The 19,746-nt window shown below is 40.4% G+C and overlaps 2 protein-coding genes and 2 long non-coding RNA genes across 12 annotated transcripts; 1 reads left to right on the top strand and 3 right to left on the bottom strand.

Moving 5' to 3' along the window:
* The first annotated feature begins 84 nt into the window (after positions 1 to 84).
* Positions 85 to 1,994, top strand: LOC130696075 (mitochondrial dicarboxylate carrier-like). Of its 2 annotated transcripts, none has more exons than XM_057519150.2 (7): positions 85 to 225; positions 311 to 430; positions 562 to 717; positions 785 to 954; positions 1,021 to 1,228; positions 1,296 to 1,376; positions 1,461 to 1,994. In XM_057519150.2, the coding sequence occupies exons 2-7, from the start codon at positions 326 to 328 to the stop codon at positions 1,617 to 1,619; spliced, it is 879 nt and encodes a 292-aa protein (XP_057375133.1). In that variant the 5' UTR covers positions 85 to 225; positions 311 to 325; the 3' UTR covers positions 1,620 to 1,994. The 2 variants fall into 2 exon arrangements, with proteins under 2 accessions (XP_057375133.1, XP_057375132.1); XM_057519149.2 differs by having other exon boundaries at positions 96 to 247.
* Positions 1,496 to 4,537, bottom strand: LOC130696088 (uncharacterized). The gene is made up of 3 exons (XR_009002542.1): positions 4,350 to 4,537; positions 1,711 to 1,776; positions 1,496 to 1,631 (listed from the first exon to the last, which is right to left on the bottom strand). It is a non-coding gene; the product is annotated as an uncharacterized LOC130696088 (long non-coding RNA).
* Positions 4,538 to 5,540: 1,003 nt separating this feature from the next.
* On the bottom strand, positions 5,541 to 6,560 carry LOC130696086 (uncharacterized). 6 transcript variants are annotated; one of them, XR_009421024.1, is made up of 4 exons: positions 6,406 to 6,560; positions 5,919 to 6,344; positions 5,758 to 5,842; positions 5,541 to 5,681 (listed from the first exon to the last, which is right to left on the bottom strand). It is a non-coding gene; the product is annotated as an uncharacterized LOC130696086 (long non-coding RNA). The 6 variants fall into 6 exon arrangements; XR_009002538.2 differs by having other exon boundaries at positions 5,758 to 5,846; positions 5,924 to 6,344; XR_009002540.2 differs by having other exon boundaries at positions 5,924 to 6,344.
* A 4,531-nt stretch (positions 6,561 to 11,091) lies between these two features.
* LOC130696084 (obscurin-like) lies at positions 11,092 to 18,497 on the bottom strand. 3 transcript variants are annotated; one of them, XM_057519162.2, is made up of 4 exons: positions 18,262 to 18,468; positions 12,151 to 12,510; positions 11,942 to 12,066; positions 11,092 to 11,858 (listed from the first exon to the last, which is right to left on the bottom strand). In XM_057519162.2, the coding sequence occupies exons 2-4, from the start codon at positions 12,194 to 12,196 to the stop codon at positions 11,733 to 11,735; spliced, it is 297 nt and encodes a 98-aa protein (XP_057375145.2). In that variant the 5' UTR covers positions 12,197 to 12,510; positions 18,262 to 18,468; the 3' UTR covers positions 11,092 to 11,732. The 3 variants fall into 3 exon arrangements, with proteins under 3 accessions (XP_057375145.2, XP_059351305.1, XP_059351304.1); XM_059495322.1 differs by lacking the exon at positions 18,262 to 18,468 and adding an exon at positions 15,113 to 15,324; XM_059495321.1 differs by lacking the exons at positions 11,092 to 11,858; positions 11,942 to 12,066 and having other exon boundaries at positions 12,195 to 12,510; positions 18,262 to 18,497.
* Between the last annotated feature and the right edge of the window lie 1,249 nt (positions 18,498 to 19,746).

Here is a 19,746-nt window from a genome sequence, read left to right as displayed (position 1 = left end):
AAGCTCGTCCTCTCAGTAGGTGGCGTTTAGTCTTTAAAACTGTTCGGGCCTGCCTCTAGATGTATCTGTTGATCAGGTGTTTACCTTCTGAAAGCGTTATTAATTTCGGGAGTGAATTATGGCATTCCATCACGTAGTCTAAATCAAAGGCCCTTGTGCCGAAAGATTTTTGAGTTTATTTGTCTTCGTCAATCGTGTTGTTTAGCACGCAACTTTATTTTGAAGGTGCCTATCATAACAACCGTTGGTAGACATAGTCAGTCCCATCAGAACTTTAACGTTATTACCTGCTCTTTAAAATTTTTTCCAGTGTTAAACCGATAACATGCTTGCAAATGCAACAGCCGAGAAACGATTGTCCCGCTGGTACTTCGGTGGGCTAGCTTCGAGTGGGGCAGCAATTGTAACTCACCCTCTTGATTTGATTAAGGTTTGTGGATGATAAATAGTTTTGTCGAAGATTTTAAAGTATATTGTACTTTAGTGTGTTTTTAAATTATAGTTAATAAAGAAAAGGTTGCATGGTCAAGCATCTATCATTATATGTTTACTTTCTATTAGGTTCATTTGCAGACTCAACAAGATGGAAAAGTTAAGGCAGTAAGGTTGGCCATTAACATAGTGAAGCAGCAAGGCATTTCTGCCCTTTACTCAGGACTCACAGCTTCCCTCCTTCGGCAGCTGACCTATTCAACTGCACGATTCGGGATTTATGAAGTATTTAATCACCTTGTTGTACATTAATTATTTCTAAAGTTCAATGGGGATATCTTTATTTTAAAAGGTGTCCAAACAATATGTTGGTGGTGCCAAGGCTGACAATATTCCATTTTATCAAAAAGCCTTTATAGCTGGAATGTCCGGTGCTGTAGGTGGACTTGTTGGTACACCTGGTGACATGATTAACGTTCGAATGCAAAATGACGTTAAATTACCTGCCGCCCAGCGAAGAAAGTAATAATATTACATATTATCAATAATTTGTTTTTAACGTGCTGGTTATTCACAATTGAATTTTAGCTACAAGCATGCAATTGACGGAGTTGTTCGTGTCTACCGGGAGGAAGGATTTAGACGTCTCTTTTCAGGCGCATCAACAGCCACTGGACGAGCAGTTTTAATGACTATTGGCCAGTTGTCCTTCTATGATCAAATAAAAATTATTCTGCTCAGTACGGGACACTTCGATGACAACCTTATAACGCATTTTGCAGCTTCGCTGTCAGCCGTAAATTTCCTATTTACTGTGTATCAAGGTGAAACAAGTAATAACCTTCATAATTTCAATTACACAGGGAGCCATAGCAACCACAATGACTCAGCCATTAGACGTTTTGAAAACACGAGCTATGAACGCAAAACCAGGAGAATTTAAAGTAAGATTGGTGTTTTCCACCATTGAAAAGTACCGTCACGTAATAATGACCAAATTCTGTTGTATAATTTTTCTTTCCGTTCAGAATTTGTTGCACCTGGTCACGTACACGGCCAAGCTGGGACCTTTGGGGTTTTTCAAGGGCTACGTTCCGGCCTTCATCCGTTTGGCACCACAAACTATTTTGACGTTCGTTTTCCTTGAACAACTTCGTAAACACTTCGGATATTTCCCAGCCAAATGAAGTCCTTAGCATCTGCAAAGAAGGAAAAATTTTTGATTTTCTTCCTTATCATTTGTTGACAGTGAACATATCAAAAAAAGGTTCTTCTCACCATGAGAGCTTAGATGTTGGTTTCAGCTGTGATAGTCATAGAATTTATTGTTGAGTCAGTGTCTCTCTAACGCAGGGCAATTATAGATAAAGGGAAAAAAAATTAGTTATGCATAATGGAATTATAATAAGGAATAAGGATAAGAGTCACAGATTTTGAAATGACATGATGGAATTCTTTTCTTTCGTTGCTACCGTTCCAATGTGCTCAGTTGATTACGTATTGCATTTGTTCTACCATGCGATAACTATCCTGATGGATCAAACATGATTGTGACTTTTCTACTTTGGTCTTATTCTTCTAGCTTGCACGTCGTGTTCAAAGGGAAAACTATTTTCCAATTGGTCTACCAGTTCAATTCAATTAAATGTGTGTTGCAGCGCAGGAAATTGTTAGCGAGATCTGGAGAAAACTCAGGATTTTGAAAAATCATGAGTTATCGATCCTACAGTTGTTTCCTGGCACTGATTGTATTTTAATTGGGATCGTGTGTGACGTATTCCCCATCTCATTCTATTGTCTCGTTTTTCACGAAAGGAAAAAGTCCAACTTTCTTACAAAAGCCAGCGGCTTTGTAGTCGTGTTTTTTCGTTTCTAAATCCCAAATCCGCAATAGATGAGTCTAGCAGTAAGTAGATGAAGCGATTACAAAACCCGTGTGGCATTATCGTGCGCCCTACCTGAACAAAACGCTCGTCGATATAAAGAAAAAGGAAGAACGAGGAAAAAGATAGATTCGCGGAGAAAGAAGCATTGCTGCGTGACGAGAGGCACAGCTCTTTGCCAACTCATGATCGATCGAATTCTTGCCTCTATTTTTATTTTTATTTTTTTTACAACAGTTTCCTTCGCTGTTTTACGAGTTCTCTATGCGCCGTCTTCGTAGCCGAGTCGTCTTCACTGAAACGAATCGATAGGGAGAAAAACGTAGAGAAGAATAACAGTTCGTCAAAAGAATATGGTCCTTCTTATACAAGGTTGTTTGGATCATATCTACCCCCACACGCATGGCCGCATATAGCTAGAGCTCATAAATACATGCAAACAAAAGGCGTTGCTGGCTACCTTTCCTGACGGATGTAGCGCGAGCTTAAAGCAGTATACTTTGAATGTATTTTTCTTTCAATTCTTGACGAATTTAATCCCCTGTATTCGCGTTTCGCTTTCCCTCCACTTATCTCTACGCCAAACCCGATCCGAAGGTGAAGTCCAAAATGAAATTCAATGTCTAAAGGATTTTGTAAGATCTTCTTTTATCAATGGTTCACATCGGTTCTGTTGACGGGAGATACTTTCAATATTTTCTCTTTGAATAATTCAGGATGGAAACGAAAAGCTAAAAAGGAAAAATAGTTTTCCCATTTATCGTTTTCCATAGTTTGTTCGATCTCCACACGTTCCTCCTAACACTCAAGTACACGGTGGAGATGCTGAATGCCGAGTGCACTTCTGCTCGGCTGAACCGAGTGAGATCACAGAGCAAAGGTTGGCGTCATCAACCGAACGAATGAAAAAAAAAAACGGGAAACAAAACAGTCACGAATAGTTCAGAAAGGAAAAGGAAACTAAAAAAAAATTAATATTTTAAGAAAGGGGATTGAAGAACCCTATTAAAAAAGTTTTGCACTTTCCATCGGGATTACTAAGACAGAAAACGATGATTCCCCTTTTGAAAACGCTGAAGAAAAAATCGACGAAAGAGCATTGATGGTCGTCATGTTGGTGGGATTTTAAAAAGCGTAATCCCACCGCTTCAGGCAATGGAGCTCTTTTAATAGAGTTACATATCCCGTAAAGAATGAAAAAAGTAAAAAATGAAGAAGCACGGCTTATTGATGATGGCGATCACGATCGACCGTCTTTCCTGTTTAGGAGCGTGTTCCCTACGCCCTTTACTGGCCTAACATTGTCGACTGGTTGTGAACGCCATTCAGTGTCTTTCGGGAAACGAACCGATCACGTAGCAAACTAAAGATTCAAACGTGAATCTACGGCGATGAAAGAATATTTTTGTCGAGCAAAGGAAGGTGGAAATGAAAAAGAGATTGTTCGGATCTATGAACAAACATCTGATCATCTCCGATGTTCTAAATTTAGCAGTCAAAGATGATCAGAAAAAGGTCGAAGCTGGAGGCAAGTGCAAAATCAATCAAATAGATCAATAGGACACGAGAACTTAATTAGTCCTTAAGGTTTCGCTGTCTAATAAACGGCAAAGAACAGTAAACTAGACAACTGCGGCTATTACATGAACCAAAAGTCCCCTGTCTTCGTTTATCACATGTCTAACATTTTAGCACCATCCACCTTTTTCTTGCTTCGATGGAAAAAATGTTCACTACCTTTTTTTTCTCCGTTGTTTATGAGACGGCGTAACTCTTTAAATAAAAATACATACGGGTGGGACCGGATGTAGAAAAGCGTAGCATCGTTTAGGCGACGTGTACGTACGTCATCAAATGTTCACGCATTTACAACGATGTGGTCGGTAGACGCCTCCGCCGCGCATCGTCAATCACGGTGCTACCACTCACGAATATAAAGACGCTTTAACGAATAACGAGACCCTAGTACTTCTCGCAAGCTTGAAAAAAGTGGCAAATGAAAAAAAAAAAAAAAAAATATGAAAAAAAAGGTACCAGCTGAGATGAAGGCTTTGTTTGTGGCACTCGAGGCGATGAATTGATCATGACGAAAAATCGATCCCACGTCTCGCAATGGCTGATGATCCCTACGAAACGGGGGGTCGACCTAAGGTTTTCTAAAGGCGCATTCACTCCGCCAAGAATTTGGTACTTCAGTCGTCATAGTATCAAAGATGTAGGGTTGAGCGTCCTGGAAACACGACAAGATTGAAACAGAGAATTAATTGGTTATTATAACGTAATCTGGTGGGATTTCCAGATGGTCTAGTTCATGTTCTCCTCCTCCCCCTCCACCCCTTTGAGCCTGGCGTCCTCCGTCACCTAACTCGGCAAATGAGCCTGCGGTACGAAACACTTTCGAAGCCCCCCGAGTGTCGTGCTTGGGTGCATTCTAAACGAACCTTCATCTTTTCTTTCACAATCCCATGTCTTTTCTTCTTCAAGGTTAGTGTTTTCTTTCTCTAGGCTACGTAAAAGTTACAACGTGACTACGTCGAGTGCCCAATAGAAATGGTTCCTGATAATAAATAATTACTTTAAGTGAAGAAAAAGGGGACACAAGTATTTTATCTTCAACGTACATCCACTTCAAGTTTCACGATTTTACGGGTCGGGTGACGTGATGGGCCGAAACAGAAAATGTACTTTCTAGTTGACGGACATCAATAACATTTTTAGAGGTTCCTGACCGTAAAGGAAACTCTTCGATAAATGCTTGAGAAATCGAGTGCTGAGAATAAGTAAAATAGAACATAAATTTTCTTTTACGAACGATAGAATGTTTAACCGAGAATGCTAATGCAGACACTAAAGTGATAGAAAAGTTGGAAGAAAGATGGGCGCGATAAAGTGAAGGCAGCAGCTAGATCAATAAACGTCAGCACGACAATTTACCATTTCTCATTAGAGCACTAGCTATAGTGATAGAAGGAAGTTTAACTTTAGTGCAGTTCATCCGTCAAATAATTAGAATAAACCGTGGGCGCACAGTTAACTATGTTCTTCGTCCGTTTTTTTTTTAAGCTTTCCGAAATGTCCTTTGTTACATTTTGCGACCCGACCTGCCAACAACTGTCATAGTAGAACGACTTGCCAACTCTTGTCGGGTAGGCAGAAAAGTTGTACCACTACCACCTTCCCACACTCCAAAAAAAATGTAAAAGAAAATAAGAAATTGCCTGTGATTCGATTCCCGTTTTGTCGTTGTCGCCGCAAGCGGTACAGAGACGGGCGGAGGACGGACGAACGCTACAAGCAGAGCATCCTAATCTTTTTTCCTTGCTTCTGCGTTGTTCACTTTCTTTCTTTTCCTTTCGTGGTGGACATCTGTAAATAAGCAGACACGTGGAAAGAAAAATCCTAGAATATAAAAGTGACATATAGAGCATTATTTTTGACTCACAAGAAAAAAACATGCGATGACTTATCTCGGGGTTAGTAGATGGTGACGGAACGGTTGTTATCTGAGCTGCATCAAGGAATAAGCCCTGTCTGTTGCAAAACAAAAACAAAACAATAGCTGATGGAGATTGAATACGCACACATAACAAAACAAAAAAATACTGTACGGTAGCATATCCGGTCGACTAGAAAACTTGAGCAGTGGAGGATGCAAAGAGTCATCAGCATTTTTGGGGTGAGTACCGATGATTTATTTGGAAAGAGCTCAGTCAAGTGAACGAGAACTAACAACACACATTGTTTCTCGACACTCGGGTACATGGATGTATTGAGCCAAATGTTACGAATCGGCGGAATTTCTTGTTCCTCCATTTCCTCAGTCTCTGTCTTGTGTAACATCTCTCGTTTGGCCTGACAGCTTACATTTCGGGGAGTCGTACATAAAAGAAAAAAAAATGGGAATTACCTTATTTTTTTCATATAGCAGTTTGCACAGTCAGGATATGTAATCCCAATCGGATATGTCAGTACGCCATGATGCTATAAGGGCGCCTGTCGTTGTAAGATACAAAAGATCCACACAAAGATCTGAAAAAAAAACAAAGCAAAGATATAACCTAGAGCAACGAACAACGAAATGGTTGCATACTTCAAGCAAATCGTCGCCACGCATCGACGTCGATGTCAGCTGGCAGTAAGTCAGTTGCAACCAGGATATTATTTGGTCATCACTTTCCTTTATTGGCACTACCGTTGAATCAAAAAGAATCCTGGTGTCATTGCCATGAATTGCTTTACGAGCAACTAGGTCCACCATGTTTTTTGTGCACCTCCCTTTCTGTACTGATTAACAATAAAGAATGAATATTACTGGCTCAGCTTGTTATTATTGTGATCAAATTTCATGGCAAATGTGCTACATTTAACTTTTAATCCAACTTATTTCATTTAAAAAAACAACAAAGTTTAAAATCATTCACGCAATAACTATTTATCAATAAAATTCTTTTACCAAGAATTCTTTAACACATTGTAATCTGGGAAGTCGTGGTTTTTTATAACATCACACAAATTGCCAACATACCTTTACTCCCTGAACAATGATGTAAACGTCGTCATAGATTGATCCAGTAGCAGAGAGCCAAAATGAAGTGGCTTAGTTTCAGCTCTCGTTTTCACGAGAGGACTGTGAAAAAAATCTCGACTCTAGTCTCGTACCTTTCGTCTTCAAAATACATTTTAATACTGTCGAGAGCGACGTTGCACGACAACTATCCCATTAGCCTAATTTGTACCAGCATTTTTTTTATTATTATATAATTACAAAAAAGCAACTGTTAACAACTTAGCCATTTTTAGGAACATTCTACGTTCCAACTGAAGTCACCTTTTTTCAACTTTGTGAATGTCAACAAAGACGAACAAAGGAATCTTGTTTCCATTTGTTCTGAGACTAGTGATTGGCTGTCGAGGCGAACAAAGTAAAATCTCTAAACTTCAAACAATGCAATGCAAATTTGATATTAAATTCAAGGTCTATTCAAAATCTCATTACGTGAAAGTTGGCAAACGAAAGTTGTGGACGACGCGAGCTGGCAAATTCGTAAAAAAATATAATACAAAAGCTAGTGGCTTTTATATTTCAAAGAGTATCATATCTGCAAGCTTGGATCGATTAAAAAAAGAAAAGTAGGTATTGCCTTAGGGATGTACATTGCAATATTTCGTATTTTACTTTTAACTTATGAAACGGCCAACTTTAAACGAAATTGGGCGTTCGTTCTTCACGTTGGATACAACGAAAGAACATTAAGAACAACTCCGCCGGAATATTGTTCGTTGGCCTGCCTAACTACATTTCTTATCCTGGACAAACGCAATTTTCTACATGTAGATGACGGTTGCTACGTGTCAATCAAAAATACGTTTGATATTTTCCATCGTCAGAATAACGGTTGTCTTCCTCTTACCTAAAAGTCGAATTATTTCGCCGCCCAGGGAAGAAATCTTTAGATCTTTAGTGGAATAAAAGAAGAAAGAAAGAGCACAGCCGTTTTGGTAGACTAAAGACCGAATGAAAGACAAACGGAAAAGGCATACAGTCAGCAAACAATGTGAATTTAAGCAATAACAAGAAAAAAAAAGCGACACATTTTTGAAAACGATGATTCTACAACCGTGGGCTATTCTGCCCAACGCCTCATATTCCAGTGTTATTGTGCACATCTATGCAAATAGGAAAACTTTTGTTCATACACATCATACACAGTGTTTGTATGATGTATACCGATATAATTGGATGCCACTCTCGGCACGACGAGTCGTAGACGCGTGTCGGATATTGTACGTAAAGTTCGCTTTTCTGTCTTTTTCTCTTTCAATGTATTCTCTTTTCTGTCTCTTTTTACTCTCTTCTAGATGGAATTCTTTCTTTTTTCCGCCTAAGTCTACATGGTATATAAATATATATTTATATATCCATGCCGGTCTCTTTCTTCGGGATCAGAGGGGAGGCACGTCTCCCACGAGCCACGGGAAAATGGATAAATAGATATAGGGATACAAAAGTAGAAAAGGAGTCGCATTTACAGACACGCCATTTTCAATTTGGGAAGCCGGTGAGCTGAGGCCGTTCACATCATCACCGCGTCATTTTTCTTTTTTTCTAAATCCCTTTTTTTTTTCTTTTTTTCGATATCCGTATAATTTTACCTTGTCTGTTTATTTGATTTCGTACGTGGCGTGGATTCTCTTCTTTTTCACAGCCCAGTTATTTCTTTCTGGAATTGATCTTTTTGTTTAGCTAAAAGGCTTTAGTTTTAAAGAAAAAGGGCTGAAATTTGAAACAAAAAGTTTTCGGAGCTCGAAATAACAGCGCACTGATTATCTCTATTGATTTACGTGCAAGGCTTTGTTGCAACATGCGGTGACAACCGAAACGCCCCACAAAAACGGATTCAATACAACAGCAAAGAAGCAACGACTGCTGAAAATAATCGTATAATTGACTAATGACTACACACAGCACATCTGCGTGATTATGGCTGCTTTTCAATGTGTTTTCATTGAACCGTTGCTTATAATATACTCCGCATAATCAACCACATGGTGTGTCCCGTGATGGCGTCGTGAAACAAGCGGAACGCCACCCAAGAAACGGTGCTAAGCTTATGGCCGTGAGTGGCTGAATGAGACGATCGATGTTAGGATGTCGCTAATGACTTTTATCTTTTAAACTATATCGATCGGCAGACATTTGATTATGTCCTTGGCCGACAAGTGACGTGATCCAGCCTTTTACAACAGATTGACACGGGAAACGAGTGTGTTGTTCAACTCTTTTTCGCTAAGGTTTTCTCTTTCACGAGAAGATCTTGTGTTTCTTCATTAATTGCAGACCAAGGCTTTTGTATGCTTCCGATCATTGGATATCAGTTTACCGTCAACACCGCGTAAACGTTGTATGTTACATGATTCGAAACGAATTAACGTCGGACTAAGGACATTACACCAATAAAAAAAAAAAAAAAATCAATGAGTGGATGTACTTGGCTGTATATATTTCCGGCTTTTTGTAGGGGGGTTCGTACCGTTCGTTTCGTTATAAAATGGTCCGTTTCTGTGGTGCATTCGTTCTTGCACATCGGCTACTAGGATTGGATGCCGGAAAATAAAGGAGATGGAAATACAGAAATCAATAAAGAGGGATAGGTAGGCAGTCACTTGGTTGCCAATGGTTTTCCTTTTTTAATATTTTCGGCTTTATTAGTTTTCTTTCCCCTTATCTTTATAACCACATAGTGCTGATCTTCTTCCAATCCGCCAGCTTCCGTATATCATTTTTCGTTTATCTTATTGAGCTCTCTTGTTACATTTTGGCTTTCTTTCTGATTGGGCGATGGAGGGAAAGATGCGTTACGAAGTGGGGCAAAATTATTCGGTAGAAAATGAACGGACAAAAGGACGATACACCTTCGATGATGTGATGAAAAGTGCGGCCTATCGTATTCAATCAAGTTTGGCATCTCTTATACAGCAAGTTAGAGGATTGCGATGTTCCTCTAACTGATTTCAAGTTACTGTTGACTCGCATTCATTCTGTTGGTTGTCTCTAAATATATTCAAACGGTTCCTATGCATGGCGGATGTTATAAAAGCTCTCTCATTTGTCTAAGTGTACAAGTAAACATTGATGATTCCACTGCAGTTCTTTTTCCCTTTCTATTCATAAACCTATTTTTTAGTTTTTTGTTCCCTCTTTCTTTCTGTGAACCTTCTTGTTCTGTCAGCTCTAACGGAGCGAGAAAGGCAAACAGACTGAGGAGTAAGCGACGAACAAAGCTATTGCTTGTGTCTGCAGCCAGTGGGCCATTAGCGAAGCGGTTGAATTGCCAACACAACAGCTACACAGGCTAAAATCGTTGGGGAAACATAAACAGGAAAATAACAAAAAGAGCCAACAACGCGCAGAGGGGAGAAAAATAATGCCTATTCATTATTCCAAGTGGTTATCTGTCTAATGAAATTCACGAATGTCTCTTACATGCAGAACAGCACTTCTTCGCCCTAAATGATCACCCACGTATTTGTACATTCTCGACATCACAAAGCCGACGACGTACGAATATGAAATGATCTTTGCAGGTTTTTGTTTCGGTACTTTTCTCTACAGTCCTCGTTCTATTAGACGATGATTGACGCAACAGTGTACTTATATAGGACATACGTGGCTGATTCTACTGGGCACGTCTTTAACTTCTGAAAGAAAGGAAGAATACCAAGTGAATGCTCCGAAAAGAAGAGAAGATTCAATAAAGGAGCCTCTATCAAAATGCTGAATCACATAAACAAAACGAAGATGATCAGTCAATTTATGTCAGTCAACTTTCTTCTTAAACGTAACGATCATAATGTAGTCTTGTTACTGTAAACGGGTATTTGCAAAATCTACACGAACGACCGAGAAAATTTGTTAGTCTTCGAGTAGGCTATACGTCAAAAACTCGTGCATATTCGAAAGGAATAAGAAGAACTACGTGCACGAATCCTTCACGTTATTGCAAAAGGAAATGGAAGAATCAAAAGAAGAAGAGAAAGCTGGAAGGGATCGATAGAGAAAATGAACCGGGCAAAAACGAAATTTCTCCACAGCAGCAGCGATTGTCTGCCATCAGACTTGTGGCTTATTGTGTACGAGATTGAATGTCTAGGCTGAACAGCGACAGCCAATTGACTTGCGCCATGTGTTTCAGATAGTCACACCACATTTGTGGAAGTTCATCTTTTTGTTTGGGTTCAAGTGTCAAGAGAAAGAGAATGCACAAAGAGGAGCCAGTTGAAGGGATTCACCAGTATAATTGTGTATATAAATGACTTACAGAGTTGAATGTGATGGCGCAGGGCAAACAAAAGAATCTTCAAGGGATGATTATTGGAAAAACAGAGATTTCATACAGGCAGTACCTAAGAAACAAACGTATATATAGGCCCGCACAGTTAAACTAGAAAAATTCTGGTGCATTCAGCAGCGAAAGGAGATGAACATAACATAACTACAAGAATTTTTAGAATTATAAGAGACGAGATGGATATATAGGGAAAGAGTTAGAAAGACTGCGAATAACATGAGTTTAAATAAGAAACAAAAACATGATTTTTTTTTCATTTAGTTATTTTCGAAAGGAAGATTTAAAAAAAGGGAACTCGATGATTTGTAATTGGACACGGTGAACGTTGACTTGTCTCTTTTACCCTCCTCGTGAATCGTGTGCTTTTCTCTAAATTGCTTTTCTTGTAACGTGTCAATTTTTTTCTTTAATCATCAGTTTTCTTGTTGGTTTCAAAAAATTGTAAATGGTCGTCGTATGTTTGATGCCAAATTAAAAGTTAATTGATTAATGTTTCTCTTTTGTAGGTTCCCTTTCGTTTTAACTATTTCGTATACTCCTTTTTTTTAATGACTTGGTTTCTTTTTTTTTAGTCTTTGACGAGAGTCTTCCGCGTCATATGGCCGCGGAAAGATGCTTGGATTTTGGTGGCGGCGTGGTTCAGCGATGGATCACTCAAATCCACGTCCAGCTCCTCTTCATTCGGCACTGGACTCTATCCAAATAAGAACATAAACATCCAGGAATCAGCCCTTAATCAACAGTCAAAATATTCACAAGAATAAAAAATCAACGTACCTTGGATTGAAGTTTCTCCATTTCTTTGGTAATCTCGCTGTCATTCTTGCTCTGCTTCTCTGCTTGTTTCCGGGCCATGTGTCCTCGGAACGAGGCCTGAATCTTGGTGGCTGCGTTCATCAAGTCTACGGTCAAAAAGACAAAAACAATTCAGACGTCAGTTAACAGTTGGCAAGGCTCACGTCGCTTAAAAAGAACAAAAGATTTACCCAAATCTTGCTCGAGTTCAGCGGGATCCATTGCGTCCAAATCCATTTCGTTTTTGTCGTTGGAGATGTTTGATATACTTTACGTCAAAGCTGCCGTTTGGTGCTGCGCTAAATCTACAGCTGCTGGATGTGTCTGAGGTGGCTGTTGCTGTTGCTGCTGAGGCGGTTGAGGTGCAAGAGGCTTCGGATACGTTCCTTTTTTCTTCTTGCCCGGTTTCCCACCCGGACCGTAGAGTTCCCTTTCTTTCTTATCGGCTAAATCACGACGGGTTTGATAGCCCCTGTAAAATGCCTGGATCTTGACAGCAGCGTCTTCTTCTTCAGCTAGGGAACAATGGCCACCAGCTGAATCTTCGCTCGCTGAGAGGTTTTCAATACCACACAAAAGAACGTAAGTAATTACGATCATAATGACGATAGAACGGCCTTAATAAACAGCACATTTTAGTCCCCCTCTCACAGATTGCCGAGGGCTGGCTCTAACGAGTCCGCAAGAGATTGCCGCACAAAATACGGAAATTCAGAAGGCAAAGTCTTTACACAAAAGTTTTTTTTTCCGTCTGGTATAATCAGCCCATCAGTGCATAGTATGGTATTCCTAAGCATTCTGGCATCAAAACTCAAGGTTTACACTGTACAAAAAATAATAATAAAAGGAACATGGCCATGAAAACAAAAAGGGCAAAGATGAAAGTCCCTATTGCGTCGGTAGCTTTTGTTGTAACTACTACATAGGCTTATAAATTTACCTTTGAGGCCGATGGAAATAGATTAGGAAAAGGGGGGGGGGGTCGGCCATCTTTTGTAGCAAGATCAATAAATAGCGCAACTTGACTGGGAACTATCTATCTAGATACACTCGTCGAGAGAACATCTTACCCAACCGTTTGTTGACTTGGAAAGCCCCATAATATTATTTCAGCAATGTAATATGTCGCCATGATTAAACAAGAGAAATGTTCGTTTTGTTTTGTTTTTCTCCAAAGAAATACAGAAACATTTTCTCATTTTCATGTGCCGTATCTCCATTTCTACTAAAAGGGAATGACGGTAAATATTTGATGGGTTTCACTTGCGTTGTTCATTCATTTGTTCCTCGTTCCGCGCCACGTTCCATCCTTTTTAAAATGCAAAAAGCATTCCAGCTTTTCATTATTCATCCGTCTGCTCTTTTAAGGCGTCCGGCGTTTCTCCTTTCAACTGTTTAATTGCTTTCCGCTTTGCACGAGGTTCAACAATCCAGCGGCCGTGAACAATGTCCCAATCGCTATCCCGCAGTAGCAGTTCATAACAAAACTGGGGCACGTCCATCAGTGGAAAGTCACAAACTAAAACACCTCTTTTGCATTATTTATGCTGTTTAGAATGTTACATAGGCAGCTGATTTTCGTACGTTTTCACGCCAGTAAGCCTATTGAAATCTTTTTTTTTTCTTCGCTTATTGGATATTCTATGTTGCCTACATCCAAGGGTTATTGGGTCGAAGGAATAAGTCTGCAGGTAATCAGGCGGTGGTTACCATCCGCTGCCAGCGTCTTTTATGCTACACCGACGTGTCCTCCCTGACTCGAGTTTTCTCTTTTTGTTCGTTGTCCAACGGCACGTATAAATTTCGATCGATAATCGACTTTTATCATTTTGTCCATTGTAACTTTGCATGTCGCCATGCCTTACCGGCAAAGCTCGTCTTGTTGTCTGAATAATCGAAAATGAGCGGAAACACTCGCGCAAAGTCCCGCACCTTTTAACTGAAAAAAAAGAGAAATCCCCGTCAAGAAAAAAAGAAAAGAAAAAAGGGGAATCCTAAAGGATAATAATGGCTGGGGTTAGAAAGCAATGGCATGCTGATGGGTAGGACGACCTGAGCCTCGATTGATCCAACAAGCCAGCGGGGACCTCAAGTTTGCCCAGCAGCACAGGCACGCAAAACACGGCTTTGTTTGATTAGCTCCACATATGGTACAAAACCTGCTAGCAATAACGTGTTCGTGTACCCTAGATGACGTCGATCCATCCAGCTGTTATCATTTCTGATTCAGTTTTATATTTTTGTTTTCGTCCCGCTTATGCTGCACACGCACATACACAAAAGCATCCGGTTTGATTGACACCATGAATTCCTTCTTCCTAACTGCTTACGCAAGCAATCAGTTCAACTCAAGCCACATCAAACTCCTTCCTCTGCACAAATCATCACCAGCCAAAATCGGGAAGGAAAAAAATGGGAACCAAATTTCCTTGATCGCACTGTGTTGTAACAATAAATTTCTACAGCGGCGTCGCATATGTTGGTGTGCTGAGTGTATACATTTTGAACTAGTGAGAATTGAGCTGATGCTCCGATTCTCTCTCATGTGCGATCAAAGGACTTTCCCCTCCCTTCTTAGTGGTAGGGGCTTCTTGTTTAGATTTTGGGTCGTAAATCTCGAGAGTCAAACGAACGAACGTCGTTGAACGGGCTCCAATGGATAAAGGACTCTATCCGTGCGTTTGTCATCAGTGGTAGAGAGCTGGATAAGTCCTGAGTGCTGTTAGAACACAGTCTACTAAGCCCCTCACCCTCCATCAAAAAAGAAATCTTAGCGCTCCGCAGTTTTGCAAGGAGCGGCAGCGCGTGCGAGCCTCTGTCCGGGGCGTGGAGGACGGAATAATCATATTGATTTGCGGATTGTGTTACCTTTCAATCATCGTTAGTCGTAAGAAACACTCTGATTACATCAAGGTATGCGTCCGTATACATGTCCGCGAGAAATCCAAACGCTAGTATGAAAAATACTCATATGTACGAATGGACTGTTCAATACTACTCTTCAACCCCCATCATTTATGCACTGGGCCTACTCTGTACGATTTCTAGGACTGCGCATCCCCTATCTATTGCACATATACATATTTTTAACAAGCCCCTTCATTAAACATTCAAAAAAATGCCAAATCAAATGTTTTTCGTGTCGTGTGTTACCTTTTTTCGCCGCCTAACGGGCTAGATTCCGGCAGAGCAGTAGAGCACAAACACGGAAGCACTGGTGCGGCACGCAAATTAAGACGATAATAAATAAAATAAAGCAAGGAATAATGCTTTAAGATAGATAAGAAGGTTGATTATAGGATGAAAGTGTGAGATTGTGATACGTCGTTGGAAAGAACGGCGATGAAGACGGAAGAACCGATCTGGAGCTCGGTTTGCTGGCTACAGCCACCGGTCGGGACGCACGGCTCCGGGTATAAGCCAAAGGCCGGAGGTTTCGCGCGCATTTCTCTCCACTCGCTTACGTATTTTTTTATTTCTTTTTTTTTTATATATAGAAAAGGGAATACTTTTTATTTAGGGGGGTATTACTTTCAGTCCACCTCGCCTATTGCGCATGCCCTTCATCAATTATTGCAGAAAATTTAGTGTCAATGTCGCGTAACCAAGAAAGAGAGCATATACTACCTAACTTTATTGCAATAAAAAGGACGGGAAAAAAAGTTACGTAACGATAATAGTAGCCAAATGAGCCTCCGCATCGTGATGTGGACCCTTTCAAAAAGTACTGGAAATAAAGGCCATATTTTTTTTTATTAGGTACACACAACTTTTTGTGCGCATGTTTATGCGTTATGTGGACAACAAGCTCCGATAAGGACATCCTGCATTAACGTGTCAACACTTTTCCGGCCTTGCGTAACAGGGGACATGTTATGCTCTCGCTTGAAGCTCGTTAGCTTCGGTGATTTGAAAATGTTTACATCCCGTTAAAGTGTTTGGAAAATTCATTTGAATAACAACTGAAAGAAATTGAAAGGTTAAATGATTTAAATCTGTTGTAAAGGGTATCAAGAGAGCGTGTGATTATAATGGATTGCCTGTGTCAAAAGTCGATAACGCTCTAACGTGTGATTTTATAGGGAAGCTATTCGTGGACTAACGCTATATAAAACCGATTAAAGATTTAAAAAGGGGGAAAAGACCAAAAAAACCGATAAAATAGAAGTTTGTCGTGTAGCAAAAGGAAATTTCAAAAAGGGCCATCATTTAATTTGATAGAAATTAAAGTAAAAAACCAGATGAAGAACAAGCTGGGAATTGAGTCGGTTTAAATCGAGAAAAATAAAGATGTAAAGTGTGATCCCTTAAAAAAAAAAACCTAAAGAAATCAACGAATGAAACAAGCAATTCCAGAAAAAGTGTTTAACCGTACACATCAAATCCTTCCGCTTTTGGCGGGGATCAATCGTTCCGCTGTAGCAGCACGAATCAATGTCCCTTTCTTCAATAGGCTTTCGAAGCGTACGTGTTCCTTATCTAATGGGATACAGTGTTATAGAGCAGCAACGGCGGCAGCGCATATCATTGTTTGCTCAACGACGAATAGAACGTAAGCGCAACGGCATCGAACGTCAGACTGCCCATCGCCCGAACTCACCCCGACAATGCCCAATATTCTAGAGGCTCAGCGAATTGAAAGCATCGGGTCAAAAGACTTGTGTCTATTGAAAATTGAAATTGCGGGAACCGTAACCCCTTTGGCTTTTTTTTTATATCCCCCAGGATCGATTTTTTTCTTTTACTAGCAGTTAGTTTGCTTTGTTCTCTTTTATATGGATAGGCAAATTTCAGTCATAAAAAGTAATACTCTTTTAATTGGCATGGCAGCGTTACACGAAATGTAGAGTTCAAGATCCTGGAGCTCCTGTAGCGGTGTGTGTTGCCCTGGCTCGCTTCTATTGATTACATTGTGACTCCCGTTCCAGCTTTTGCAGAGCCTTAGCTCCCACACACACACACACAGACACGTTGTTTCGTTCGCGAAACTTTCAGTTCTTTTCTAGTTTACTTTTGTTTTTTAACCCTTTTTCTCTTTCGCTCAAGGCAATAGCCGCGTGCATTTCGTCCCTCACTTTCCAGGGAACGGAAAGGATACCGGGGAAATGGAGAATAGATTTTCCGGTTCTGGAACATGAACTTAGATATATACACAAAGCAGAAAGCAAACAAACCAACAAGACCAATCAAGAAAAATCAGGGAAAAAAAAAGAAATAAAATAAACTTGGCAAACACGAGATTTCCCAAACAAACAAATAAAAAAAAAAGGTCCATAACGTCCGATGCTATTTATAAACATAACTATATCGAGTCAACAAACGCAATTGCCCGCATGAGAGTCCAAAAATCATATGATGATGTCACTCGTTGACGTCCATCAATTATTCAAAAGGCCTATAAAGTATCCTCTCTAATCAAATTCGGAGGAAGCATCTGATCAAATCTAAGGATACTCGATCTCCTATAGAATCAATAAAAGGCGGAGCTTGTAACCAGAAAACAAAAAAAAAAAAAAATCGAATATAAATGTCTACGCATGGACAGCAGGGATATGTGACCAGAAAAAGCTTTTGATTGTATACGTTGCTGTTTTATGGATTTTCTTGTGTACGTCCTTTGAACACTAAAGATATTAGGAGAGAGCCTCTCTCTCTGCCTCTCTCTCCTAGGGATACGGTAAATTTACAGAGGGACGAGTGCTGCTGGGAGTTGACGGCCTCGCAAGTCGTTCTTTGACGATGATCTCAGTGACAACAGAGAAAAAAAACGAACAACGGGACACAGGGAATGAAGAGAGAAAGAAAAGCAATAATGCACATAAAAAGACGAAAACTCGAGGGGCTCGTTAAGGACATTCAACGATGATACACACGACTATAGTTCCCTTTGACTATAAAGAAGCCACGGCCATTATTGCCAGTATAACGTAACGAGGGAAGGACAAGAAAGCTTAAAAAGTTTAACCATTGTCGTTAAAGACACCCAAAATCCATCCATAAACAGGAAAGAAAATTCCCTAACAATCATCCGTTTCAATTACATTGAAGAGAGACTAAACAATAAAACCTTCAGTCATAGCGCAAGTCATTTGCATCGTAAAACTTTGTGTTGCGCTCTTCAACTGGATGAAGAACGTTGCCAAAACTTAATTACGCGGTGTGTGTTCAAAGTCGATTCTAAAAGACATCAAAAGGCCTATCATCAAAAGTAAGTTTTCATCTACACACTCCCCTCTATATTAAAGCGTCTATACGTTAGGCCTCTACACGTATAGGCGTATGATGCTTAGGTGTGTACTCACTCTGCAAGTCGGATGGATGCTGATGTAGTTGGCCGTTAGTGTTGGCCGCGGCGACGGTAGTGATGGTGTTGGCTAGTCCGGCGCTTTTGCTGTCAGCGCAGCCCATCGCGTAATACCACTTACTGCTGGTGGCTAACTCTTCTTTCGTATATAGTACACACACAGACACACACACACACACACACTACATTAGACACAGCGGTGCGCCCGTGCTGCGCGGGTGCTCCTGAACGTAAAAACAGACGAAAACATAAATAAATAAAAATTTTAAGGGCAACAAAAAACAAAATATATGAAATAATGTATAGGGAGCTGCTAGCTTTGCTTTTGCTCAACGCAGGTCGAGCTCTTATAATGGGCACACAACATATGCGTAGATATGTGTGTTGGCAGCAACTCGTCCCGGGCACCAATAGACGAACGGCGTCGTTAGTAGCTCGTGGGTGGTGTGGCCATCCCGTTTACCTCCCACTGAATAAAGAAAAAAAAACCACACGAATGCAAGGTACAATTCTCCCTGTTCTCTATGTGTGTGTATGTACCCTGAAACTCAATAAAAATAAGAGAGTAACATGCACAGAGGATTCCGAGAACTAACGTTGCGCACAAGTCGACCAGACGTAAAAGAAATTGGTGGACGACGACGACACGACACAACGACGACCGCACGATTCCCATTGTTTGTTTAGAAGGCAACGCCCACGATCTACTCAACAATCTATAAGAAGAATGGAAAGGCTTCGAAACAAACACGAGCACAAAGAACGCAAAAAATATTTATCTAAATGGGCTATTTTCTCCTTCCAATTGCGTTTTTTTCAAACTGGACAAAAAGAGCATTGGACACTAAAATGAATTGGTAGCTTTGGCAAATGAGGTGCACGCACTTATTGGAATAGACAACCCGTCTTTTAGTACACGTGTCAAATCAATTGGACGTAAATGTTTTAGCAGCGTTCCGAATTGCTTTTAAACGATACGGTTGTACTCAACTAACGATGAACGATGAGTAGGCTATACGCAAGTATTTTTACACGTACACGATATGATAGAAGAGGCTTACCGCAGTCAGCTGTTTCGAGTGCTCCCGCACCGAAGGGGATGGTACTGGAACAGCCAGCCGCACGATGATGTGAAAATAACTGTTACGTCGGCGGCCATTTTTCAAAAACACAGACACCGTATAACGAAGGTAGGGGAATTGATTTGACCCAGTCATCTACCTATCACGCACATAAAAGGCCGGCCGAGCCCGTCACAACCTACCTATTGTAACGGTTGCACTCACTTCAAGTTAAGGGTTACACGTAACGACTGGTGATGGATCGAAGGTTACCTTGCCGGCCGTTTACTTCTTTGCACAGATGTAATGGCTTCATCAGGCACTGACGGGCACCTTGTTCACATAAGTGAAAATTCAATGGATGGACTCTACACTCTAAAATCCCACAGATTTAATGCATTTTTCTTTGAGTTCGTTGCACT

The sequence above is a fragment of the Daphnia carinata genome, chromosome 5 (genome assembly GCF_022539665.2).
Source record: "Daphnia carinata strain CSIRO-1 chromosome 5, CSIRO_AGI_Dcar_HiC_V3, whole genome shotgun sequence".
NCBI lineage: Eukaryota > Metazoa > Arthropoda > Branchiopoda > Diplostraca > Daphniidae > Daphnia > Daphnia carinata.
Note: the sequence above shows the minus strand (reverse complement) of the source record. Positions and strands in the feature narration are given on the sequence as shown.